Source organism: Gekko japonicus, unplaced genomic scaffold (genome assembly GCF_001447785.1).
Source record: "Gekko japonicus isolate JY-2015 unplaced genomic scaffold, Gekko_japonicus_V1.1 scaffold554, whole genome shotgun sequence".
NCBI lineage: Eukaryota > Metazoa > Chordata > Lepidosauria > Squamata > Gekkonidae > Gekko > Gekko japonicus.
In genome coordinates, this window is record NW_015171520.1 from 857799 (window position 1) to 881823 (window position 24025).

At 45.6% G+C, this 24025-nt stretch overlaps 1 protein-coding gene across 1 annotated transcript in view; it reads left to right on the top strand.

Annotated features, from left to right (window-relative positions):
• Window positions 1-24025, top strand: part of MUC22 (mucin 22) — an 86902-nt gene that overhangs the window by 30469 nt on the left and 32408 nt on the right. The window contains exons 3-4 of the mRNA XM_015419427.1: window positions 291-470; window positions 912-1093. Coding sequence (XP_015274913.1) covers window positions 291-470; window positions 912-1093 — 362 coding nt within the window. The remainder of the gene's footprint in view (window positions 1-290; window positions 471-911; window positions 1094-24025) is intronic.

Below are 24025 nucleotides of genomic sequence, written 5' to 3' on the forward strand. Positions count from 1 at the left end.
ACCTCCAATCCGACCACGGCATCAGAAAGCTCCACTGGCCCTGCGGTAACAAGCAGTTCCAGTCTGACCACTGCATCAGAAAGCTCCACTGGCTCAGGTGTAACAAGCACCTCCATTATATCAGAAAGCTCCACTGAATCAGGGGTTACAGCAACCTCCAATCCGACCACGGCATCAGAAAGCTCCACTGGCCCTGCGGTAAAGCCCTGCGGTAACAAGCAGTTCCAGTCCGACCACTGCATCAGAAAGCTCCACTGGCTCAGGTGTAACAAGCACCTCCATTATATCAGAAAGCTCCACTGAATCAGTGGTAACAGCAACCTCCAATCCGACCACGGCATCAGAAAGCTCCACTACCCCAGTGGTAACAAGCAGCTCCAATCTGACTACTGCATCAGAAAGCTCCACTAGCCCAGCGGTAACAAGCAGTTCCAGTCCGACCACTGGATCAGAAAGCTCCACTGGCTCAGGTGTAACAAGCACCTCCATTATATCAGAAAGCTCCACTGAATCAGTGGTAACAGCAACCTCCAATCCGACTACTGCATCAGAAAGCTCCACTACCCCAGCGGTAACAAGCAGCTCCAATCCGACCACTGATTCAGAAAGCTCCACTAGCCCAGCATTAACAAGCAGCTCCAGTCTGACCACTTCATCAGAAAGGTCCACTACCCCAGCGGTAAGAAGCACCTCCAATACGACCACTGCATCAGAAAGCTCCACTGGCCCTGCGGTAACAAGCACCTCCAATCCGACCACTGCATCAGAAAGCTCCACTGGCTCAGGTGTAACAAGCACCTCCTCTATATCAGAAAGGTCCACCGACTCAGTGGTAGCAGCCACCTCTAATCCAACCACTACATCAGAAAGCTCCACTGGCTCAGGTGTAACAAGCACCTCCATTATATCAGAAAGCTCCAATGAATCAGTGGTAACAGCAACCTCCAATCCGACTACTGCATCAGAAAGCTCCACTACCCCAGCGGTAACAAGCAGCTCCAATCCGACCACTGATTCAGAAAGCTCCACTAGCCCAGCATTAACAAGCAGCTCCAGTCTGACCACTTCATCAGAAAGGTCCACTACCCCAGCGGTAAGAAGCACCTCCAATACGACCACTGCATCAGAAAGCTCCACTGGCCCTGCGGTAACAAGCACCTCCAATACGACCACTGCATCAGAAAGCTCCACTAGTCTAGCGGTAACAAGCACCTCCAATCCGACCACTACACCAGAAAGCTCCACTGGCTCAGGTGTAACAAGCACCTCCTCTACATCAGAAAGCTCCACTGACTCAGTGGTAACAGCCACCTCCAATCCGACCACTGCATCAGAAAGCTCCACTGGCCCAGCGGTAACAGGCACCTCCAATCCGACCACTGCATCAGAAAGCTCCACTGGACCAGTGGTAACAAGCACGTCGAATCCGACCATCACCTCAGAAAGCACCACTGGCCCAGTGGTAACAAGCACCTCCTATCCGACCACTACATCAGAAATTTCCATGGGCCCAGTGGTAACAAGCACTTTGAATCCGACCACTGAATCAGAAAGCTCCTCTGGCTCAGCAGTAACAAGAACCTCTAATCTGAACACTACTTCTACTCCTTTGACAACCACTACAAGTAAGATTAATTTCTTTTTCTTTTAAATCAATTGGTATTGTTTCCCCTAACTATCCAAAAAAAATGCTTGATGAGGTAGACCTGTCAGTATTATCATTCATCTTGTATTTATCCCACCCCTCATGGCTCAATGTATCCTGTGGGAAGCAATCCATGATCCTAAAGAATAGGATCACCTCTTTTAATTTGGCGCCATTACTAAATCACATAGCTGCCCTTTTGACTACCACTGAAAAATAGGATTCTCTGTCTAAAAAACTTCAGGAAATGATGTCCCCCATCCTGGTCTTGAACAGGGGGTGTATAATTGAATTAAGAACTAGGTTTACAGTCATCAAATAGCCCTGACACAGGGAATATCTTATTAGCTACTTCAAATAATAATTTATTCTCTTTTTATTCTTCCTCCCTGCAGAAACTGAACTTGAATACCCAACCATTATGCTCCTCAGCCTCTCCTCTGTGTTGGGTTTTCTTGTCCTGAGTTTCCTCGGCAGTTTGGTAAGAATTAACGGCTACCATCAGCAGATAGTGGAGGGTGGGGATGACATGGAAACGAATGATGGACATATGTGTGTAGTAAAGTTTTGGAATCTCTACCGACATGGAGATAGAGGAGCATGTTTCCCCATCATGTGTGCTTTGGTTATGTCATTGACTCCTAGAACTGTTTGCTCCTTGACCGGGGACAGAATTTCCCCTCTCCAGCCATCAGGGGCCAGTCTGTTCAAACAACAGGACTTGCAGTGAATCACACATGAGGAATGAAGAGGTGGGTGGGTTAAATGTCAGTTGCCTTGGGGCCAGTGATGGTATCCATTTGTCTACTGGTCAGAGCAGAGGAGCTGGTAGCGCCCTGAGCAGGGGAGCCAGTCACCTCAGGGCCAGTGGTGGTGCCTGCGGGTTCTCTGGTTGGACCACAGGAAATGCCCCCCCCCCCAAAAAAAGATCCCTATATATAGAAGATGAGTTTAGCAGGGACTAGGCTCAAATTTCTTCCTGACTGTAATTTTCATTATTTTATTCATTTAGAATATTTCTATGCTGCCTCTTCAGAGATCTGCTCAAGGCGGCTTACACTGAAAAACCACAGGATTTAAACACTAGCCACTATATATAAGCAGTATTTTTAAATGTCCATAAAATAGAAGCAGACCATTAAAAAGCCTATATGACAAAAAAAAACAACCCCAACCCCTAAATAAAAGCCTGAGTAAAAAAAGACGTTTTTTGGCCTGGAGTCTAAAAGAAAGTAGAGTTGGCACCAGATAAGCCCCCCAGGGGAGATAGCATTCCCAAAGGTAAGGAACCACCACAGAAAATGCCCTGTCTCTAGTCACCATCTGCATCTCCTCTGAAGGCAGGGGCACAGAGGGCAGAGCTTGAGAGGTAGATCTTTACTGGTGGGCTGAATAGTATGGGAATAGTATGGGAGCCGTCCGTCCTTCAGACACATTTATATTTTCAGGAATCTTTTTTTATGTAGAGAAGCATTGTCTCATGTGGCATCCCACATATAGTCTAAAGAGGCAGGGCCAACAAACAGTTTTGATCACACCCCTTACCTTACTCTGTAGTGTTGCCCCATGAGAAACACCTAATTCCCAGTTGGGGGGGGGATTTAGTGTTTACAATTCAACTGAGAGGGGGAAAGCAACGGGATTTGGGGTTCTCTGGTATACCTCAGTTGTTAAGCTTGAGAAGCCACAGTGTCAGGAAGTGTATGTCTGATTCCTGGATGCTAGGAGGAAACACCAGTTTGTATCTGGTGGGCCATGGTTAGAAGCAGAATCCTGGACAAGATGGAGCCTTGACTTGATATAGCAGGACAAGTCCTATGTTGTTATGATGTGGTTACGACTATAGCTGGTTACAACACTCCCCTAGCAACCCTTCTCAGCTCTTCTGTGGCTGTTCATAGGCATGATAGTCTTCTCTGCTCCTGTGTACTTAGCATCTTAACATGGTTTTACCGTAGAGTTTCCGCTGAATCCTAGACTGGTATGACATCACTTCCTGATTCAGCCTAGAAATGACATAATGCTGTTGCCATGATGGCATTTCTCTTCATCCCCTTCCCCCCAGCCTACCAAGTGGCAACAGAGGTGGTGGTGGGGGTTGCTGGCAGGAAGTCTCCTACTAGGCAACTTGACTAGGCAACAGGAGGACATTACCTCATGCAGTGTTGCTGAGATACACAAAATGTGGAAAGAAAAGAAAGTACTCCTGGGTGGGCTAGGCAATAGGGAGATGTAATCCCTTTCTCTTGTCCCTGAGCAAACTTCATCCAGATTTACCCCCCTTTCTCAAAGCATCAATAAAAGGACACTATCAGCCTGCACATGAGACTGCAAAATAAGGGGATGTTCTGGCTTAGTTACAAGGTTTTCCTGTCCCACCTTCTCTGCCTCACTTTCCTTTCCTTGCATTGCCGTTTCTTGCAGTTTGTCTACTTCCTGAAGTCTTCATTTTTTGGCCCTACATCTTACAACATTTACAACAGTCACTTTATGCTCAGAAATTACAACTTGGAAGGAAACGGTGGCACATGGATGCCCCATAACTTTCCGGATTCCAGCCACACAGGCACCAGTGGCAACTATATGTCCCATAACTTCGCAGATTCCAGCCACCTAGGGAACAACAGTGACCAGATGTCCAGGTCCTTTCCGGATTCCAGCCACGCACAGAAAAATGGTGACCGTCTCTCCCAGAACTTCCAGGAACGAACCCAGGAAAGGAGCAAGATTAATGACAACAAAAGCAATTATGCCTTCTTATAACAGCAGCCTCTCATTTCCTCTCAGGATATGTCCTTTGTTGGTTTTCTTTCTGCTTTATTTATTTATTTATTTAAAGTTAAAGACTTTGCCTTCAGTATCAAATTGCCACATGCTGAGCTCCTTCTACGGGTGCCAATGTTTCTCCCCTCTGGGTGGGCTCTTGTGTATTGAACACCGGCCCAACAAGCTGAAATTGAATAGGTTTTCCTACCCAGAAGATCAGCAATGAGGAGAGCTCTGTCTTCTGAATTTCCCGCAGTACCTGTTAAAGGCACAGGCCAAAGTTGTTTGGTCTAACTACTATTTAGTTTTTAAAACAGGTGGCAGCACTGAGACACACGTAAGACTATCTCGTGGTAGTGGAAAGTGCCGTTAAGTCACACCTGACATGGTGACGCCATGGAGTTTTCAAGGCAAGAGATGTTCAGAGGTGGCTTGCCATTGTTTGCCTCTGTCTCTCAGTCACAACCCCGGTATTCCTTGGAGGTCTCCCATCCAAATACTAGTCCGGGCCGACTCTGCTTAGCTTTGATGATCTGATGAGATTTTTAAAAGGACTACAGTTTTAAACCCAATAGACCAGCCACTACTGATCGTTATGCCTCAGGAACGCCTGGTTCGGTCGGTCCGTGACTAACTCTGCAATTCTAAGCAGAGTTACACCCTTCTAAGTCTGCTGAAGTCAATCAGCTTAGAAGGGTGTAACTCTGTTTAGGAGACATTCTACCTCTGAATATTTCTGGCTTTCATGGCAAGACTTACCTCTTAAAATGCTTTTGAAAAACAGCATATACTATTGGTGCTAAAATGTTCAAGAAACGATGAGTTTGTCAGGAAACATTTGTCAAGAGCGACTTCCCGCTGGCGTCATTGAACAGAGTTCAAGTATTTTGAGATGGAGTGGGTGACTTTTCTTTTTGCTAATGGCACCATGGGCAAATCTACCAGGACAAAATAAAAAAGCATAAATGCAAAGCAGGAACAATGCAAAGCAGGTCTACTCAGAAGAAATGCCCGTGTTGTTAAATGGAGCTTACTCCCAGGAAAGTGTCTTTAGGATTGCTCCATAGAGCTCCTAGCCAACTCAGGACTAACCCATGGGAACCAAGACCTCTAATTCTCTTGGCTAATGGGATAAAGAGGGCTAAAGGATCAGAAACTTCTTTTTATGGTTGTGAATTCAATGTTCCCTCTAAGCTGTGGAGTCTTGTGAGCGGAAATCCTACTTTGTGAGCTACGGGCATTAAAGTTGTGAGCGAGCCATTTGGTTGCTGAATAAATTAGTTTGCTTTGAGGCCACCCTTCCAGAGCTAGAGCAAAAATCTGTGAGCTGGAGGCTAAAAAACTGTGAGCTAGCTCACACCAACTCAGCTTAGAGGGAACACTGGTTGAGATCATTCTACCAAACTCCCCACCCAAAGGGGAAAAAATTGAAAATGCTCAAATATTTCCATTTGGAATGAAATGTTCTCTTCTCCCAGAGCCAGGAGTTTCATACCAAGGATTCAGATGTTGCACTGAGTAAATTGGGTCTGCCCTTTGTTCTGATAATGGTAGCTTGAAATTTGTTCTGTTTTCTATATGTTTTATTCCTGTAATATTTAGTGATCTGTATGTTTGCATCAAGGGAGTTTAGCTAGTGTTGCCAGCCTCCAGGTGGGGCTTGGGGATCTCCCGCTTTTACCACTGATCCCCAGCCGACAGAGATCAGCTCCCCTGGAGAAAATGGCTGCTTTGAAGGGGAGACTCCATGGCACTGTACTAGGCTGAGGCCCCTCCCCTCCCCAAACCACGCCCTTTCCTGGCTCCACCCCCAAAGTCTCCAGGTATTTTCTAACCCAGACTTGGCAACCCTAATTTTAGCCTAGTTCTACAGTGTTTCTATAAATGTATGTAAATTGTATTATTTCATTAAAAGCAGTGCTTACTCCTGGGATTCTTAATGGCTGGGATATGGTGGCTGTGAACAAATTCATGCAGCAGTAACACTTCGTAGTGTAATCAGTTCTAGATACTCGAAGGCTTCACATGATTTTCTCTGTAATCCTTGCAACAGTCCTGCACGGTAAATGAGCATTAGTATCCCCATTCTACAGAAGGGGGATGAGGGGGACTGAGGCTGACAAAATACTGCCTTGTTATCAAGTGAGTTTGTGGCTGAGCGAAGATGTGCAGTGGGGATTTTGCTGCTCAGAATCAGAAATGTTTGACCAAGTACCAGTTCAGCTCATGTCCTGCCCCATTCACTTGTCATTTTTTAGTTTCAATTGTTCATCAACCTGTTCATGGGTGTTCGGCAGGTTGCTTTGCTGTATTCCTTCCTAAGCAAGCAGCATGGCAGAATTGGCTCTTCACACAGGCATGTTCTCAAACAGCCCAACTGAGTCCTCCTACACACGCCCCAAGGAGCTGTGGTGGCTCAAGTGGTTAAGACGCTGAACTGCAGGCTGTGGAAGGTCGGTAGTTCAGCAGTTCAAGACCCGAGTGTGCCGCATGACGGAGTGAGCTCCCGTCTCTAGTTCCAGTTCCTGCCAACCTAACAGTTCGAAAGCAAGAAATTGCAAGTAGATAAATAGGTACCACTTCGGTGGGAAGGTAACAGCGTTCCGTGCGCCTCGGCGTCTAGTCATGCTGGCCACATGACCACGGAAACGTCTTCAGCCAGCGCTGGCCCTTCGGCTTTGAAATGGAGATGAGCACCGCAACCCTAGAGTCGGACTCGACTGGCTTTCGAGCAAGGGAACCTTTACCTTTACCTTACACACGCCCCAATCCTTGCTGCATAACTGCTCCACTCAGCAGGCAGTTTAAACAGAAAACTAAATCAGCCACAAATCATATAAATCAGTCATCAATGGATGCTGTATTGCAATGAAATCCTACCCTTCAGTGTTTGTCTAAGTAGTCCCTAAGGACACTAATGGCTGCCAATCACTTTGCAGGCATTGTTGTGCAAAAAGCTGATGCAAATCTGTTTGGCAGGTGTTTGCAGCTGTTCAGCACTAATCAAACAGGCAGGGTTATTAGGCTTTCATCTGATTGACACCTTTGAATGCACTATGTTTGACCACTGAGCACATCCACAGCATCCCTACTCAAAACTCACACACTTTACTGCTTTGCTGAACCAAATCCCACAGAACTGGGGATGCAGATCAAACAGCCATCAGTTTTCTAGTCTGTATGCCCTTCACTGGTCCACATTTTTTTAAGGAGCAAGATGGAGAAAGTGGGATCCATAACAGCAATAATTTTAAAATAGTATTTTACCCCTTTGGGCATCTCCTGTGGCACCAGAGACTTGCTTTTTATAGTGGAACAGGGAAGGATTTACCTGTTTTTTGGCCACTGCATGACACAGAGTGTTGGAGTGGATGGGCCATTGGCCTGATCCAACATGGCTTCTCTTATGTTCTTAAGTGCATTGCACAGTCTTAAAGACTGTCAAATGATCCCCCCCCCCCAAATGAGTTGTAATTGTTTGGTGTTCTCATTGGCTTTTTCCATAAAAATCTTGAAAAATAAAATTGGTTTTAAAGAATTGTTGCCTCATTTGTGATTTCTTGGTGTAATATGCTACGGCATAATATTCTCTGAAGTTACAACAAAGTACTGTTTGTGAAAGATTATGATAGACATGGACTCTAGGTAATCTTGTCTCTATGAGGAATTAAGTGATCATTTTGGGGAGTGCAACAATAGAAGGCCAGAGATAAGGTTACAGTAGTCCGGAGACAAGAACGTGAAGCGGATTTTTCACTAAATGGGCAGAACGGAAGAGCACTGGCTTCGATGCACTAGAGTTTTTCTTCATATGGAAGGATTTCCACTCACAGAAGGATTTCCCACTCTTGTTCGGTGGGCATTGTCTCCTAAAGACAGGATTTCGGACTACCATAAGATGAGGGAGGAGGTGATAAAATTGCATGCCATGGGCAGAAATCCTTCCACCTGCAGAAAACCACTGATGGCTCTAAGATGATACTTTTTGCAATGTAAAGGGGAAACAACATGACTTGGCAAAGGGAACAAAGAATGGGTTAGAAAAAAACCCAGGCTCCATGCCTGATCCATCGATGGTTATTAATACATATGAGGAATGTATAAAAACAAGAAAGCTTAGGAGTAAGGGAGAAAGTTCAAAAGTCCAGACACAGAGAGAACTGGATATAATCGATATACATGTATCACAGAAAGACAAGAGATTTGATGAGGTCACTCAAGAAGAGGATATATATATATATATATATATAGAGAGAGAGAGAGAGAGAGAGAGAGAGAGAGACAGAGAGAGACAGAGAGAGACAGAGAGAGAGAGAGACAGAGAGACACAGAAAGAAAAGCATACGGCACAAAACAGGTATCCGCCAGATCCCAACAAAGAATGGGGAAATCAGAGGAAATTGCATCCAGTATGAATCAGCAGTATGGTAAAACGTTCGGTTAATTTCAGTCTTCCCTTCTGTAAAGGAACACAGGAGGGACAGAAATGAACTTGGCAAAACTGAAGTTTACAAAAGTTGAGAGACATGAAAAGGCTCTTGGGGAAATCATAAATCACTTCTGTTGTAACCAGCAGATGGCAATAAAGAGCTCACAGCCATGTCAAATGGCAGGTTCAGAGGATTTCAGATGCACACTGCCACCATGCCTTTAAACAACTGCATAACTGCTTGGTAGGAGGAAATTCAGTAAGTGAGGCTTCCCCCATATCTACATGCTGGGAGAATTTTCCCCTGATTATTCCCTGCCTCTGATATCAATGTCAAAGGCAGATGGACACTGCCAGGAAGGAAACTGGCGACACTGCTGCTTTGGACAATGTGTTCCTTGGGACTTTCCAGCAGTGTCACAAGACAGACAACCCTGCGGGAAGTAAACCCAGCCAGCCCTGGAAGGATGTGATGCCTTCAGTATCAATGTGCTGTTGTCCTGGCACATGTTGTGGTGAGAGCATAAAAGTGAAAGAAGAAGAGCAGGAAGGGAGAGAAGACTGCCCAGAAGGGATGGAAAGAAGTGAAGCAGCACTATCTTCCAGAGGGAATGCTCACTGGATTGGGCTTGACTTGGCACTTGTGTATATGCTACACACGCTGGCTAGCTGCACTTCCTCCTGAGAAACAAACAATCTGGCAGCAGCAACAGCTTAGGTGACCAGTCTCCAGGTGGGGTCTGGAGTCCTGGAATTAGAAGCAATCCCTAAACTACGGTACCCTAGATGGACCATAGAGTCCAGTAGAAATGGAATTCTTAGTGTTCGGCTGGCATCTTCCTGTGGGTCTTCAGATTGAATTTTTCACCTTAATATCTGGGGGGGGGGAGACCTTGAAGACAATTTTGAGAGTTTTTGAAGGCTGAGTCATATGTAGGGCTGCCAAATGTGGGCGGGGGGCGGGGAATCCCCTGCTTTGAAGGGCCGATTTCCGACGTGGCGGAATCGGGCCCTGGGGGAACCCCGCCCCCGGCGTGCGCGTCACTAGCAAGTGACGTGGGCATGCCGGGCATGCTGGGGGCGGGGCCACGACCATACAAGGGAAAACTCTATGGTTTTCCCTTGTATGGCCGTGGCCCCGCCCCCAGCATGCCCAGCGTGCCTACGTCCCTTCCGGGTGATGTGCATGCGGCGCGCGCATGTGCTTTGCACGTGCACACACCCCCAACGCCGGCTGGGAGCCCCCCACTCCCGGCAAAGACGGATTTGGCAACCCTAGTCATATGAGGCAGGAAATATAACTTCAAAGTCTGAACTCAGGCCCCGGTCACATGTGCCAGATAATGTGGGGGGAAGTGAGGCTATTTGCACCACAGTAATTTGACTCGCCACTGCGTGATCAGACGCAGCAGCGGGTGAATTAGGGTTTTTTTTACTTCACCGCATGTTTCCAGTGTGCTTCAACAAGGGATCACTGACACAATGGGAGTGCGCTGGAGCGATCACACGGGAAAGTCCGTCTGCGGCCCGTCGCAAACCTGTTTGATACTGCACTTTTCCTGTTGTTGTTTTTAAACTCCGCTTCTTCGTCCGAGTGAGATGGGTTGCCAACGAGTGCGGGACGCTTGCCAGATGTTTTTGTGTGATTGCACCCTTAAAATCCGCCCAGCATTCGTGCCTATTGCACGGCTAATTCTGCGTGTGAACGGGGCCTCAGGTGGGAGAAAGTAACCACATAGGAAAGGAAGGCGTGGAAGAGCTGACCTTTGACCTGGAAGTTTCACCACAGGATGTACCAACACAGGAGTTCCTTCCCCAAACTCTGCTTTTCCCAAACACCACTACTGAATCTCCAGGAATTTCCGAAGCCAGAGCTGGCAACCCTAGCAGCAGAAGGAATCAAAAGCCATAGGAGAGCAAGTGGGGAAAGAAAGGGCTAGACAGAGGGAGCTCTCTTTCCCCACCTATTCACCTGCTGCCTCCTCCTCCTGATGCTGCTAAAAGTTCAATACCAAGATGGAGGAGTTGGTTTGAGAGGGCAGCCATGTTGGTCTGTAGTAAAAAAAGTTAAGTTCAAGTCCAGGAGCACCGTAGAGACCAATAAGAGTTTCAGGGTGTAAGCTTTCAAGAGAAAGACAGTATATGGTCACCTGCCATTTATAGCACAGTCATGCTTCCCTGTTCTGTCACAGACACACAGTCACACAAGAAAGATCTCAAAGTGTGTTTGTGGGGTTGGGAGCCCCTTTCTAACATGTTCCTGTATGTAGCCTAGACGATTCTCTGAGAAATGCAAAGTTTCCATTTTGGATGGGGGGGGGGAGAGGATGAGGTCAAGGCACTTCCTGGTACCCTGTATGGCTGTCCTCTCCAAAGCCACTGTTTGGTGGCAAGCAACACCACAGCTTCCATCCAGCAATGGAAAACATAGCCCCACTGGTGGACTTCCTGATGGCACCTGGTTTTTGGCCACTGGCCTGGTCCAACATGGCTTCTCTTATGTTCTGTGGTAAGAAATTTTAGAAATACGGAAGGTTTGGGTTTAAAATGAACCAAATAGTTTATAAAATCCATGTACCTATCTCTGTCATTGCTAAAAAAAAACAGCTGACAGCCATGGCCTGTTTCACTACACCAGACCATGAGTCTTTGCAAGCCCTTTGTTCTAAGCAGAGCATTCCTCTCAGTGTACTCAAAAGTTTACAACATCCCAATCCCAGGATTTGAATCAATGAATGTTTCCACAGATGTGAGACTTGCCAATACCCCCAATTTCCTAGGCAATAAAATGTGTGGCCATTTGGGAAGTTGGCAGACTTCAATCCAAAAGACTAACTTCCTGAGATACAGAGATTTCACACTCCCTGCTTTCATCTCAAACACCAAAAGGACAGTTTATTTCCCATAATTGGGGAACACCTAGAAGAAAACAATGACACTGTATTGATCCTGTAAAATGTGTACACTGTTGTTGTGTAAGACCAAGGAAAGGGGTTCCATTGGCGAAACGCGAGATGGCAGCCTAACCCCTGATCTCCGCCAGCCCTACCCGATTCCTACTCCTCAGAGAAATCAGACTGATGCTTCAGCGTGACAATATATGGAGAAAGAAACCCAAAAATCTGCTCAGCCGAACTTGAAGAAACTAAAAAAAATCCAACACATACCTTCGAAGAAATCAATTGATCAAACGTTGAGTTACTTTGGTCCCAAGGAAAACAAAATGGCAACCAGCAACTTAGAAATGACAAATGAGACGGCCTCAATATCAGCCAATATCAGCCAATGACCTGATGACCACATTAATCAATATGGAAAAGAAATTTTACGATCACATGGCAGGCATTGTTTAAGCCTTTGTACGACCGATTTGACTCCCTGCAAAAAGATTTGATGGAAACAAAAAATACGGCTGAAGGGGCTTTTCAACGAAGCCTCCATAATAAGATAGACATTCAGTGAATCCATCAAGCAGAAGACCAATTAGCCGAAAAAACACTCCGTCTCGATCTGGCCATGCATCAAAATAATTTTAAACTGAGGGGTCTGGGGGAGAAAATTGAGGAGGGGGGGAGACCTGACTGGTCATATTTCAGCTTGGCTAAAGTTAGTGGTGACTACAGAAGGGGACATAAATAGATCGATCACCAAAGCTTTCCGTTTGGTCCCATTACTCTCCTGCGCACCAGACCGGCCAGGGATATTTTAATAACGCTCCTCGATAACAGATTCAGGAAACAAATATTATGTGAAGCAAGGAAAATCTAAAATACCAAGGTACCAAGGTGGAAATTTACCCTGATTTGCCTAAAGAAGCGCTGACGAAGAGGAAAGAGCTCAAACCGATCACAAACAGCTTGCAGGACGCTGACATCCGTTATGTTTGGATAAGCCCGCTGATTTTACAAATTTTCTACAGTGGCAAACAACACAAGATCTCAAACCTGGAAGAGGGACTTAAACTGTTGAGGTCGCTTAATATAGAATCACCGATGGATTTTTCAAGGCGAACTAATAAAAGACGCCACTCTTCTTCAACATCGCCACCTCCTGAGCTTCAGGCAGTGGGACCTTCAACAGCTGAAGGATAAGTAATAGACTAAACTAGGCAGGCTCATTCTTGAAAGACGTTTCTGAAAGTCATCATATCAAAAGGACAAATTATTTAATCTAGTCAGTAGGTCGTTGAGCTTTATAGCTGGTTCGGAAGATGTATTCTACCGCATGATCGTTTTGTTTCCATTTTGAATGTTTATAGTTACTGTGTTTAATAACAAAGTATAGAAGCGTCCTAAATTTAGCACTGTATTCAACAATATTGGGGAGTAGGGGGGTGGGGAGGGGGGAGAGTTCAGTCCACATTTTATAAGGCGTTAAACGGTAATTTGTGCTTTCCTAGTTAGTGTGCTGGGTAAAGCACAGGGTGCGAAAATACCCAGCCTCTCGTTACCGTTATTCTAAACGGGAGTCAGGAGGGTGCACGGAACGGTTCAGAGTTTTAGTTCAAAGTAGTATAAAACTGCTGAAATTATATAGTACAATATCTTAGGTGTTGCCTTGAAGAAAGAGTGATTGTTTGTTTGTTCATTTGTGTTTCTTTTACATTTACAGTTAAAGTGTTATTACAAGTGTTTTAAGATAACTAAACCTTTGATCTCAAATCTTTCTGTCATTCAAATAACGACAAGGTAAAGAGGGAGACATAAGGCATATTAAGGCTTTCCTCTTGTCTCTTTTGTGCCATTAGGCTTTTAGTCCAAAATATCAATAATTTTGTTCATACTCAACTAGCTTTACAACAGACTTCACAAAGTACCTGGGTTTTCAGACTTTTTCTTAAGTAATCTGACTAGTCTTACATAAATATACTGGAAGGAGGAAAGGGGGGTTCAGAATCTGTTTCTATAAGTACATATCTTAGTGCCTTATTGCTAGTTATATAATTATACTGAGTTAGGCAATTTTTAACTTTGATTAATTTTATCTTGGTGATTACCAATTACCTAGACACATAATCATACAGAGTCTAACCATTTTTGATTCTAATTAACTTTATTCTGGTGATTAACAATCAGTTTTAGTAGCTGTACTTTTTAAATCTACATTCTACATTCTACATTCTCAAGAAGCAATCTACATTCTCAAGAAGCAAATCATAACTGGATTCACGCAGGCAACTGGTCACACACCATAGTACACCTCAGGTAGCTGACCTCAATTGTGTCTTCTGGGCTCTTATAAAACAAGGCTGTCCATTTTGTCGGCATAACAGACAAGAGAAATTTATCCTACTCCAATATTCTCAAATTGCTAACAAGTCATTCTAAAACATTATAATTGATAAGTAAGTTTCTCAAGGTTCCCACAACTAGGTAAGAGTGTAATAACTTTTAATCTTTAAGTGATTGATCAAATTCTGTGAATTGTAGCTACACTCCGCAGTGACTGATTTCAAAGCTTCCAATTTTTATAAAAGGAGGTAAGCAGGGGGTTATATTAAATAATCAGCTGTCTGACTCGAGATCCCCAAGCTTCCAGCTGTACACTGTTCAGGCATTAAGTAGCAGATATCTTTCAGACCAATAATACTCATATCATAACCACATAACCGCGCACATAAAAGCGGAAATGCAATCTCAGGTGAAAATTACCTCTGCTAATGTCCATGGTTTAAACAACACGGTCAAGAGACGTAGAATTCTAAATAAATTGACAAAAATGAACTCAAATGTGATCCTATTACAAGAAACCCATCTAAAAAATACTGTTACACAAGTATTTTCCACTAATAGATTCCCTCATCAATACCTGTCTCCAGGTAATTCCAAATCTAGGGGTGTGGCCATACTTTTGTCAGGCTCACTGAGATTTACATTGGCCTCACTGAAGAAAGATCCAGCAGGAAGGTTTATTTTTTTAAAAGGCATCTTAGACGGTAGGCAAATAACAATAGCAAACCTCTACGCTCCGAATAGCGGGCAAATTGATTTTTTAAATAATACACTGACTAAACTCAAATTGTTTGCTGAAGGAGAAATCATACTAGGAGGGGATTTCAATACGATACTGGATGCGCATTTGGACAAATCTTATCACCTTCCATCCTCAATCAAACCTAAAAATCGCTATACTCAATTGAATGACCTTATACAACGTAACAATTTGGTTGATATTTGGTGACTCACACATACTGATGAAAGGGACTATACCTATTTCTCCTCTGTACACAATGTACACTCTAGAATTGACTTCATTCTCTTATCTCCTTCATTGCTGAATAATGCCTCCTCGGCTGACATAGAGCCATCAAAGTGGTCAGACCATGCTTGGCCCAACTGTATATTGACTAGCTTTGATGTAAGCAAAAAACATAGACAATGGATGCTAAACACATCTTTATTGGCAAATCAGTTATTTAGGGAAGGTGTCGAGACAGAAATAAAAAATTATTTTAACTCAAATAAGACAGAATCTATATCTCCAATTATGCTGTGGGATGCGCTAAAACCAGTGGTTCGAGGCTCCATTATATCTAAATCATCCTACATAAAGAAACAAAGACAAAAATTAGAACTAGAATTGATTAACAAAATAAATGAGCTGGACAAACTTCACAAACAAACAGGCTCAAAACTTACCCTTCAGGAACTTAATGCAGAAAAGAGGAACCTTACACTTTTAGAGACTTCTAAAATTCAAAGGAATATATTGTTTACGAAACAGCAATTCTGGTTAAAATCTCCCCCTACCCTCCGTCTACTTGCCCATAAAGTTAAAGAAAGAGCCTTGTCTAAAAACATTAAGGCCATCAAAACCTCTAAAGGAGAAGTAACAACCAATACTGATCAAATCATTAGAAGATTTGAAGAATACTATACAAATCTTTATGCAGCTACTCCAATAAACAAGAGGGCATTTCAGGAAGAGATCACCAAATTTCCAATCCCTAAAATCTTAAAAAAGGAACACAAAGCATTCTTGGATGGTGACATTACGGAAACGGAAGTACTCGACTCCATTAAGGGTTTAAACACTAATAAGACACCGGGGCCGGATGGTTTCCCAGCGGAATTTTAAAAAACATTTACAACGCATCTAGTCAAACCGCTCACTGAGGCTTTTAATTACACTTTGAGAACAGGCTACATTCCACTGTCTTGGCATCAGGCGACCACTGTTATTCTGCCCAAAAAAGGTAGAGACCCACTGCAACCCGGCTCTTATAGGCCCATATCCTTACTAAATCAGGATCTAAAAATATTCACGTCAATCCTAACAAAAAGAATTAACATGTTCATTTCAGAATATATTCATCCAAATCAAGTAGGCTTCATCCCCTCCAGAGACTTGGCGGGTCTCCTCCCATCTTACTTATCTAGGAATTAAGGTTCCTACAGATCTCTCCAAATTAATACAATTGAATCACCAAACTACACATGCAGAAATACGTTCTGATATCTTAAACTGGAATAAAAAAGAATTTAACATGGATTGAGAGATTTTACCTCATAAAATCTTTTTTATTACCCAAGTTTCTGTTTTTATTCAGAACAATACCAATCAATATCCCTTTAAAAACTATTAAGACATGGCAGACTACGTTAAACAATTTTTTGTGGGATGGAAAAAAACCAAGAATAAGCTTCCACACTCTGAAACGGAAAAGAAACCAAGGTGGTTATGGTTTACCAGATTTGAATGGTTACTACAGGGCCACTTTGATGTCAAATGTCATTAAAATGTCGCGTTCAGATCCAGTGCTTGAATGGGCGCAAATTTGCTCCGACACTCTTACTACAGCAACATTGGAGGCACTTATTTGGAACAACACCCCGATCATGGCAACTGGGGCCAGAAATAATATGTTTTTAATGCCTACTATCAATGTCTGGCGTAAACACAGTAAAACACTCTTACCACAACAGTGAAGGTATTCTACTTTTATATATCAATCGTGGTTTACACAACATGTGGGTTTTCACAGATTGGAGGATTGGAAAAAAGCTCTACTTCATAGGTATTGTGACATTATGACCCCTAGAGGTCTTCTTTCTAAAGCAGAGATGGAAAATAAGCTAGCTCACAAAAGCTTGTTATAGATTAGAATAAAAACTTGTTAGTCTTTGAGGTGTTGTCAGAATCCTATTTATTTGGGAAGGGATATATGGTATTACTGCCACTAGGTGGTGTGGCATAACCAATCAACCTTCATGAGACTGAAGAATGACCCAGGATATAGGGATCTCCCACATTTTGTTCTGGATGACTCTGTTCAGGCCTGAGGCAGAAACAGGTGTGAAATAGGTCTGAGCTTGAATTGTTTGAGCAGGAGTGTGGAATTGGATACTCAAAGTCATGTGTTTTCTGGTGGTCTCATTATAAAGAGTTTTTCAGCACAGGGGTTTGAGGAAAAATAAGGAAACAGAAAAAAAGAGAAGACTGTCTTCTGGATTTGAGGAAAACGGTACATCAAAACGACCTGCTAGCAGATGACATTCTGTTCCATTTCATTCTATTCATTCTATTTATGATCTTATTGTAGAAGAGAGAAAAGAAGAAGAGAAGAGATTGGATTTATACCCCACCCTTCACTACCCGAAGGAGTCTCAGAGTGGCTTACAGTCTCCTTTCCCTTCCCCTCCCCACAACAGACACCCTGTGAGGTGGGTGGGGCTGAGAGAGCTCTTGAGAACTGCTCTTTCCAGAACAGCTCTGAGGAAACTGTGACTGACCCAAGGTCACATCAGCAGCTGCATGTGGAGGAGTGGGGAACCAAACCTGGTTCTCCCAGATTAGAGTCTGTGCTCTTAACTACTACACCAAATTCATGCCATTGTGCTTGTATCCCTTGATGTATTTTATCATTTTGATTAGGGTTGCCAGCTCTGGGTTGGAAAATACCTGGATACTTTGTGGGTGGATCCAGGAGAGGGTGGGGTTTGGGGAGGGCCTCAGCATGGCATAATGCCATAGAGTCCATCCTTCAAAGCAGCCATTTTTTCCAGGGGAGCTGATCTCTGTCTGCTGGATATTAGTTGTAAAAGCGGGAAATCCCCAGGCTCCACCTGGAGGTTGGCAACCCTAATTTTGGTGTGTGTGTGTGTGTGTGTGTGTGTGTGTGTGTGTGTGTGTGTTAAGTGCCATCAAGTCACTTCTGACTTATGGCAACCCTATGAATAAATGACCTTCAAGATGCCCTTTTGTTAACAGCCTTGCTCAGGTCTTGAACACTGAGGGCCTTGACTTCCTTGACTGAGTCAATCCATGTCATGGTAGGTCTTCTTTTCCTACAGCCTTCACCCTTTCCTCGCATTATTGTGTTTTCCAGTGACTCTTGTCTTCTCAGAATGTGTATCATTTAGTACAGTGTATGAATAGTGAGATCCAGATAACTGTGATTTCTCTCTCTCTCTCTGCAGTCTTGCCTTTTTCATTATGATCTCATTTCCCCCCTCATTTTGTGGGTATCAGCTGGTTTTAGTCAATCTCTCTCCACTTTTACTTTCTTCATAACTCGGTACTCCTTTTTTGTATTTTGGAAGGGTAACCTTCCCCCCCCCCTTCCCCGCTCTATATTTCTGACCATATTTGTGATAATTTGTGCAGCTTTTCATATCCAACCCAGGTTGCATACTATATGGAGGCTGTCCCCCCCCCAATTAAGGTGGCCTGCCTGACAGGGATCAGAGCCTTTTATGCCACAGCCCCACTCTGTAGGGTGGGCTACCCCAAAAAACATTCAGGGAACCCCCCTGTTAGAGATCTTCAGGAAGCGCTCAAAGGGAGCGGTGGTGCAGGCAGTAAGGAAAGCCTGCTTTAAAATCTGGGCGAGCAGCTTCGGCTGTTCGAATCCCCACAGCGGCCAGGGTGAGCTCCTGGCTCACGTCCACCCAGCATTCCGAAAGCCCGTTAAAGGGCAAGTAGGTAAAGTGGGGACCTACTATTAGAGCAGGGGGGCACCCACCTCCGGTGTAATGGCGACGGCGGACGAGCGGAGATGTGCAGCGGCGGCAGAGGAAAGAATGGCGGCTGGCGAGGCAACGAGCAGGAGTGGAGGCCGGACGGACGAGGCACGGAGGCAGGGCGATGCGGCAGGCCGGAGCCTGATTGGACAGAGGCCGCTGCAGAGCATGCGCAGAAGCGCAAAGTAGTCCGGGCCTAAGAAGAACTGCGTCTGCCAGAGATGGAAAGCACAAAGAAGACTAGCGCCGAAAAGAAGGGCCGCCGCCGGGACTGTCCCCCCGCAAAAAGAAGATCTGCTACTGAAAGAAAAAGGGTGCCTGGTAAGGCTTCTCACCTCCCTACCTATATGTGGCCCAAGATTAGGACTGTGTTAATTAATTAGAATTGTAAGCCGCTTAGAGCCCCTGGGCGGGGGTGAGCGGGATAGGAAATCGAAGGAATAAAATAAAAGCTTGCCAGGGCTTTTGATGGGGTCTGAACAGCAGGCATCTTTTAGGTATTTGGATTTTTAAAACTTTTATTTGGTTTTCATCTGGTATGTTTTCAAAATTACCTCCTTGAGCCAAGAGGAAAGGCGAGTATAAATATTTTAATTAATTAATTAAAGCCTGCTTTAAAATCTGGGCGATTAAGAACACTAGATTTTGACAGTGCTCATGGGAGAAATTAAGGGAGTCTAGCATAGTTTATAGGCTATTTGATGTCAGGAAACAGACTGAGAACTGTGACCAAAAAGGGGGAGAAAAACACAACCCTACATGAGAAAGGTTGTGTAAGGTAGTTACCCCAGTTCCACCAATCCTGGACTAAGGGGCGGGGTGGAGGAGTGGCTCTGTTCATTTGGGAGGCTTGCTCCTTCAAGGTGCTCCAGCCACCAAAGCTCACAGGCATAGAGTGCACTGGCTTTGTGTGGGAAGCCGGGGAGAGTTTGGCTATTTGGTTGGTGTATTGTCCAACACGCCGACCAGTAGCCTACCATCCCTGGTAGAGGCCATGTCGGGCTGGGTGCTGGAGCACCCTAGACTGATAGTCTTGGGTGACTTCAGTGTCCATGCCGACGATGTGGCCTCCACACAGGCGATGGACCTGGTGTTGTCCATGGCGGCCCTAGGACTCTGCCAGTATGTAACAGGCCCCACACATCGAGCTGGGCACAAGCTTGATCTGATCTTTGTGGCAAGGGTTACAGTGGACCGGATCACTGCTATGGCAGTGCCATGGTTGGACCACCATACCTCGAAGGCCCACATGAATGTTTCACACCAACCCTGTTTGGGTGGTGAGCATATTTTAGCGCGCCCGCAAAGCCAAATGGACCCAATGCAGCTTCAGATGGCTCTGCAGGATCCGATGCCCCCTGGCGGCTCATTGGATGAGCTAGTGGAGGATTGGCTTGGCTGACTCTCTGCAGCCATGGACAAGATTGCTCCCCGATGCCCTCTGCACCCTTGCTCTAGGCTGGCTCCTTGGTTTACCCAGGAGCTGCAGTTGATGAAGTGAAGGCTTAGATGGCTAGAGGGACAATGGCGATGTGCCCGTGATGAAGCTTCAAGAGCATCCTATAGGATGTTTATGGGATCCTATGAGATGGCAGCCAAAGCCGCTAAGAGAGACTATTATGTGGCTACAATTGCATCTGGGAGCTCATGCCTGGCCCAATTGTTTAGAATGATTTGGTCCATAACAACTCTGCCACAGAGCACACTAAATGCTAAGTAATTGGATATTGGCTGTGAGGCTTTTGCGAGCTATTTTGCAGATAAAGTCTTGTCACTCCACCATGACCTCCCTGCTACAGGTGAGACGGTAAGTGAACTCGAGGCTCCATGCATCTATTCTTGTCAGGTTTTGGATTATTTCAATCCACTCAGCCTACAGGAAGTCAACAAATTACTCTCAACTGTTCACCCAACCACTTGCAACCTTGACCCGTGCCCATCGTGGCTAATAAAAGCTGGCCGTGATAGGCCACGAGGTGCCCTTACGGACATCATCAAGAAGTCCCAGTATGCAGATGACACCCAGCTCTATCTGCTGTTGGGCGGCCAGTCTGACTCTAGTCTGGGAGATCTGGACCTGGCGTTGCAGGCCATGGCTGGTTGGCTTAGACTGAGCTGATTGAACTTGGATCTGACAAAGACGGAGGTCCTGTGCCTGAGCTGGGGTGACCGTGGGCGAGAGATCCCACTCCCGACTTTCGACCGTGTACTGTTGGTGCCAGCGTTGGAGGTTAGGAGCTTGGGAGTGCTCTTGGATGCCTCCCCAACAATGGAGGCCCAGGTATCAGCCACTGCTAAGTCAGCCTTTTATCATCTTTGGCTGATCAAGCAGTTGGTTCCCTTCCTCAAACGCAACAACTTGGCAACAGTAATACATGCAATGGTCACCTCGAGGTTAGACTACTGTAATGCTCTGTACATGGGGCTGCCCTTGTCCCAAATCTGGAGGCTTCAGCTGGTGCAGAATGCAGTTGCCAGGCTGGTGCTGGTTCTCCCCATGCTGGAGCACATTCAGCCTATGTTAAAAGCACTGCACTGGCTGCCTATAGCATACCAGATTCGCTTCAAGGTGCTGGTGCTCAACTTTAAAGCCCTGTATGGTCAGGGGCCTACCTACCTGAGGGACCACCTTTCCCCACATGTTCCCCAGAGACCACTGCGGTCAGGATCCCAAAACCGCCTGACCATTCTGGGTCCTAAAGTCATCAGGCTGGCATCAACTAGGGCCAGGGCCTTTTCAGTAGCAACTCCGTGCTGGTGGAATGAGCTCCCAGAAGACCTCAGGGCCCGGTGGTACCTTTTACAGTTCTTCAGGGCCTGCAAGATGGAGCTCTTCCACCAGGCCTTTAATTAGGGAGCCGCACCCAATACATAAGGGTCAAGAAGCAACAAAACTGGATATGGAACAACTGATTGGTTTAGCATCGGAAAAGGAGTACAACAAGGATGTATATTGTCACCTTGCTTATTTAATTTATATGCAGAGTACATCATGCAAAATGCCAGCCTGGATGAATCACAAACCGGAATTAGGATTGCCGGGGAAAAGATCAACAACCTCAGATATGCAGACGATACCACTCTAATGGCAGAAAGAGAGGAGGACCTAAAAGGTCTCTTGTTTATTTATTTTAATTTTTATTTAACCTTTGATTTGGTACCCTGCTCGAACCCTTAACAAGGGGTCTCTGAGCGGCTTACACCACGCCGTCTGCTGTTTTGCCGTCTCGAGCCAGTACTTGTCGCCGCCATCATCGCCGCCACTGCTGCCGCTGCCGCCGTCGTTCTTCCAGCCTCCATACAGGGTGCCCCCCACCCATCTAAGGGTGGGTACCCATTTATCTACTTGCAATTAAGTTGCTTTCGAACCGCTGGGTAGGCGGGAGCTGGGACGAAGGTCGAGAGCTCACCTCGACCACGGTGGTACTCGAACAGCCATAGTGGCTGTTCGAATGATGTTACAAGAGGCATTTAACTACCTGCGCCACCGCTCAGCCAAAGATGTTGAGGGTGAAAGAGGACAACGCAGAAGTTGGCTTGAAACTCAACATAAAAAAAACTCATGGCATTGAGCCCCATCACTCCTTGGCAAATAGAAGGGGAAGTGGTGGAGGCAGTGACAGACTTCACATTCCTGGGATCCAAGATCACTGCAGATGGTGACTGCAGCCATGAAATTAAAAGATGCCTGATCCTTGGGAGGAAAGTGATGGCAAACCTAGACAGCATAATAAAAAGTAGAGACATCACCCTGCCAACAAAAGTTCATATGGTCAAAGCAATGGTATTCCCAGTAGTAATGTGTGGCTGTGAGAGTCAGACTATAAGGAACGCCAAGCACCAAAGAATAGATTATTTTGAACTATGGTGCTGGAGAAGACTCTTGAGAGTCCCTTGGACTGCAAGGAGATCAAATCAGTTAATCCTAAAAAAAATCAACCCTGACTGTTCCCTGGAAGGCCAGATAATGAAGCTGAAGCTCAAATACTTTGGCCACCAAATGAGAAGGGAGCACTCACTGGAGAAGACCCTGATCCTGGGAAAGATTGAAAGTCAAAGAAGACGGGGACCGCAAAGGATGAGATGGTTAGACAGTGTCATAGATGCAACGAACATGAAGTTGAGCAAACTCCACAGTACAAGGGGAGGGCCTGGCATGATGTGGTCCATGGGGTCGCAAAGAGTCAGACTCAACTGTGCGACTGAACAACAACAACAACCCAATACATCAAGGCCCTGGGCCCAGTACCACCACTGACAGCCTGGGTTCCGCCAACACTAAAATCTATTACTGACTGCATTTACCTGTATTTTGATGCGACTCTGCCTTCGCCATTGTCACTTAAATTGTTTACTGGAACCTTATGTTGTTGTTTTTAAGATTTTAATGCCTTTATTTATACTGTTGTTTTTAGCTATTGCATATATGAGGGCCCGCCTGAATGTGCCACACCGACCCTGTTTGGGCGGCGAGCGGATTTTGACTCGCACGCGGAACCAGATGGACCCCATGTGGCTCCAGATGGCACTGCGGGAACCGATACCCCCTGGCGGCTCGTTAGATGAGCTTGTGGAGGACTGGCATGGCCGGCTCTCCACAGCCATCGATGAGATCGCTCCACGGCGCCCTCTACGCCCCCGCACTAGGCTAGCGCCTTGGTATACCCAAGAGCTGCGGCTTATGAAGCAGGAGCTCAGATGGCTAGAGAGACGGTGGCGTCGAGCTCGTGACGAAGCATCCAGAGCATCTTATAGGGCGCTTATGAAAGCCTATGAGATGGCAGTCAAAGCCGCAAAGAAGGATTTCTATGCAGCGGAGATTGCGTCCGCTAGCTCTCGCCCAGCCCAATTATTTAGGATGATTTGGTCAATAACAACTCTGCCATGTGGCAGACCAAACGATAGCAAATTGGAAATAGGCTGTGAGGCATTTGCGAGCTATTTCGCGGATAAAGTCTTGGTGCTCCGCCGCGACCTCCCCGCCACAGTTGAAACAGTGAGCGAACTTGACGCCCCTTGCATGTCTTCACAGGGTTTAGAATGTTTTGACCTGCTCAGTCTGGAGGAAGTTGACAGATTGCTCGTATCTGTGCATCCAACCACATGCTGCCTGGATCCGTGCCCTTCCTGGCTCATTAAGGTGGGGCACGAGGGGTTTCGAGGAGCCATAAGGGAGATTGTCAACAAGTCCCTCTTGGAGGGACGGTTCCCTGAGGCACTTAC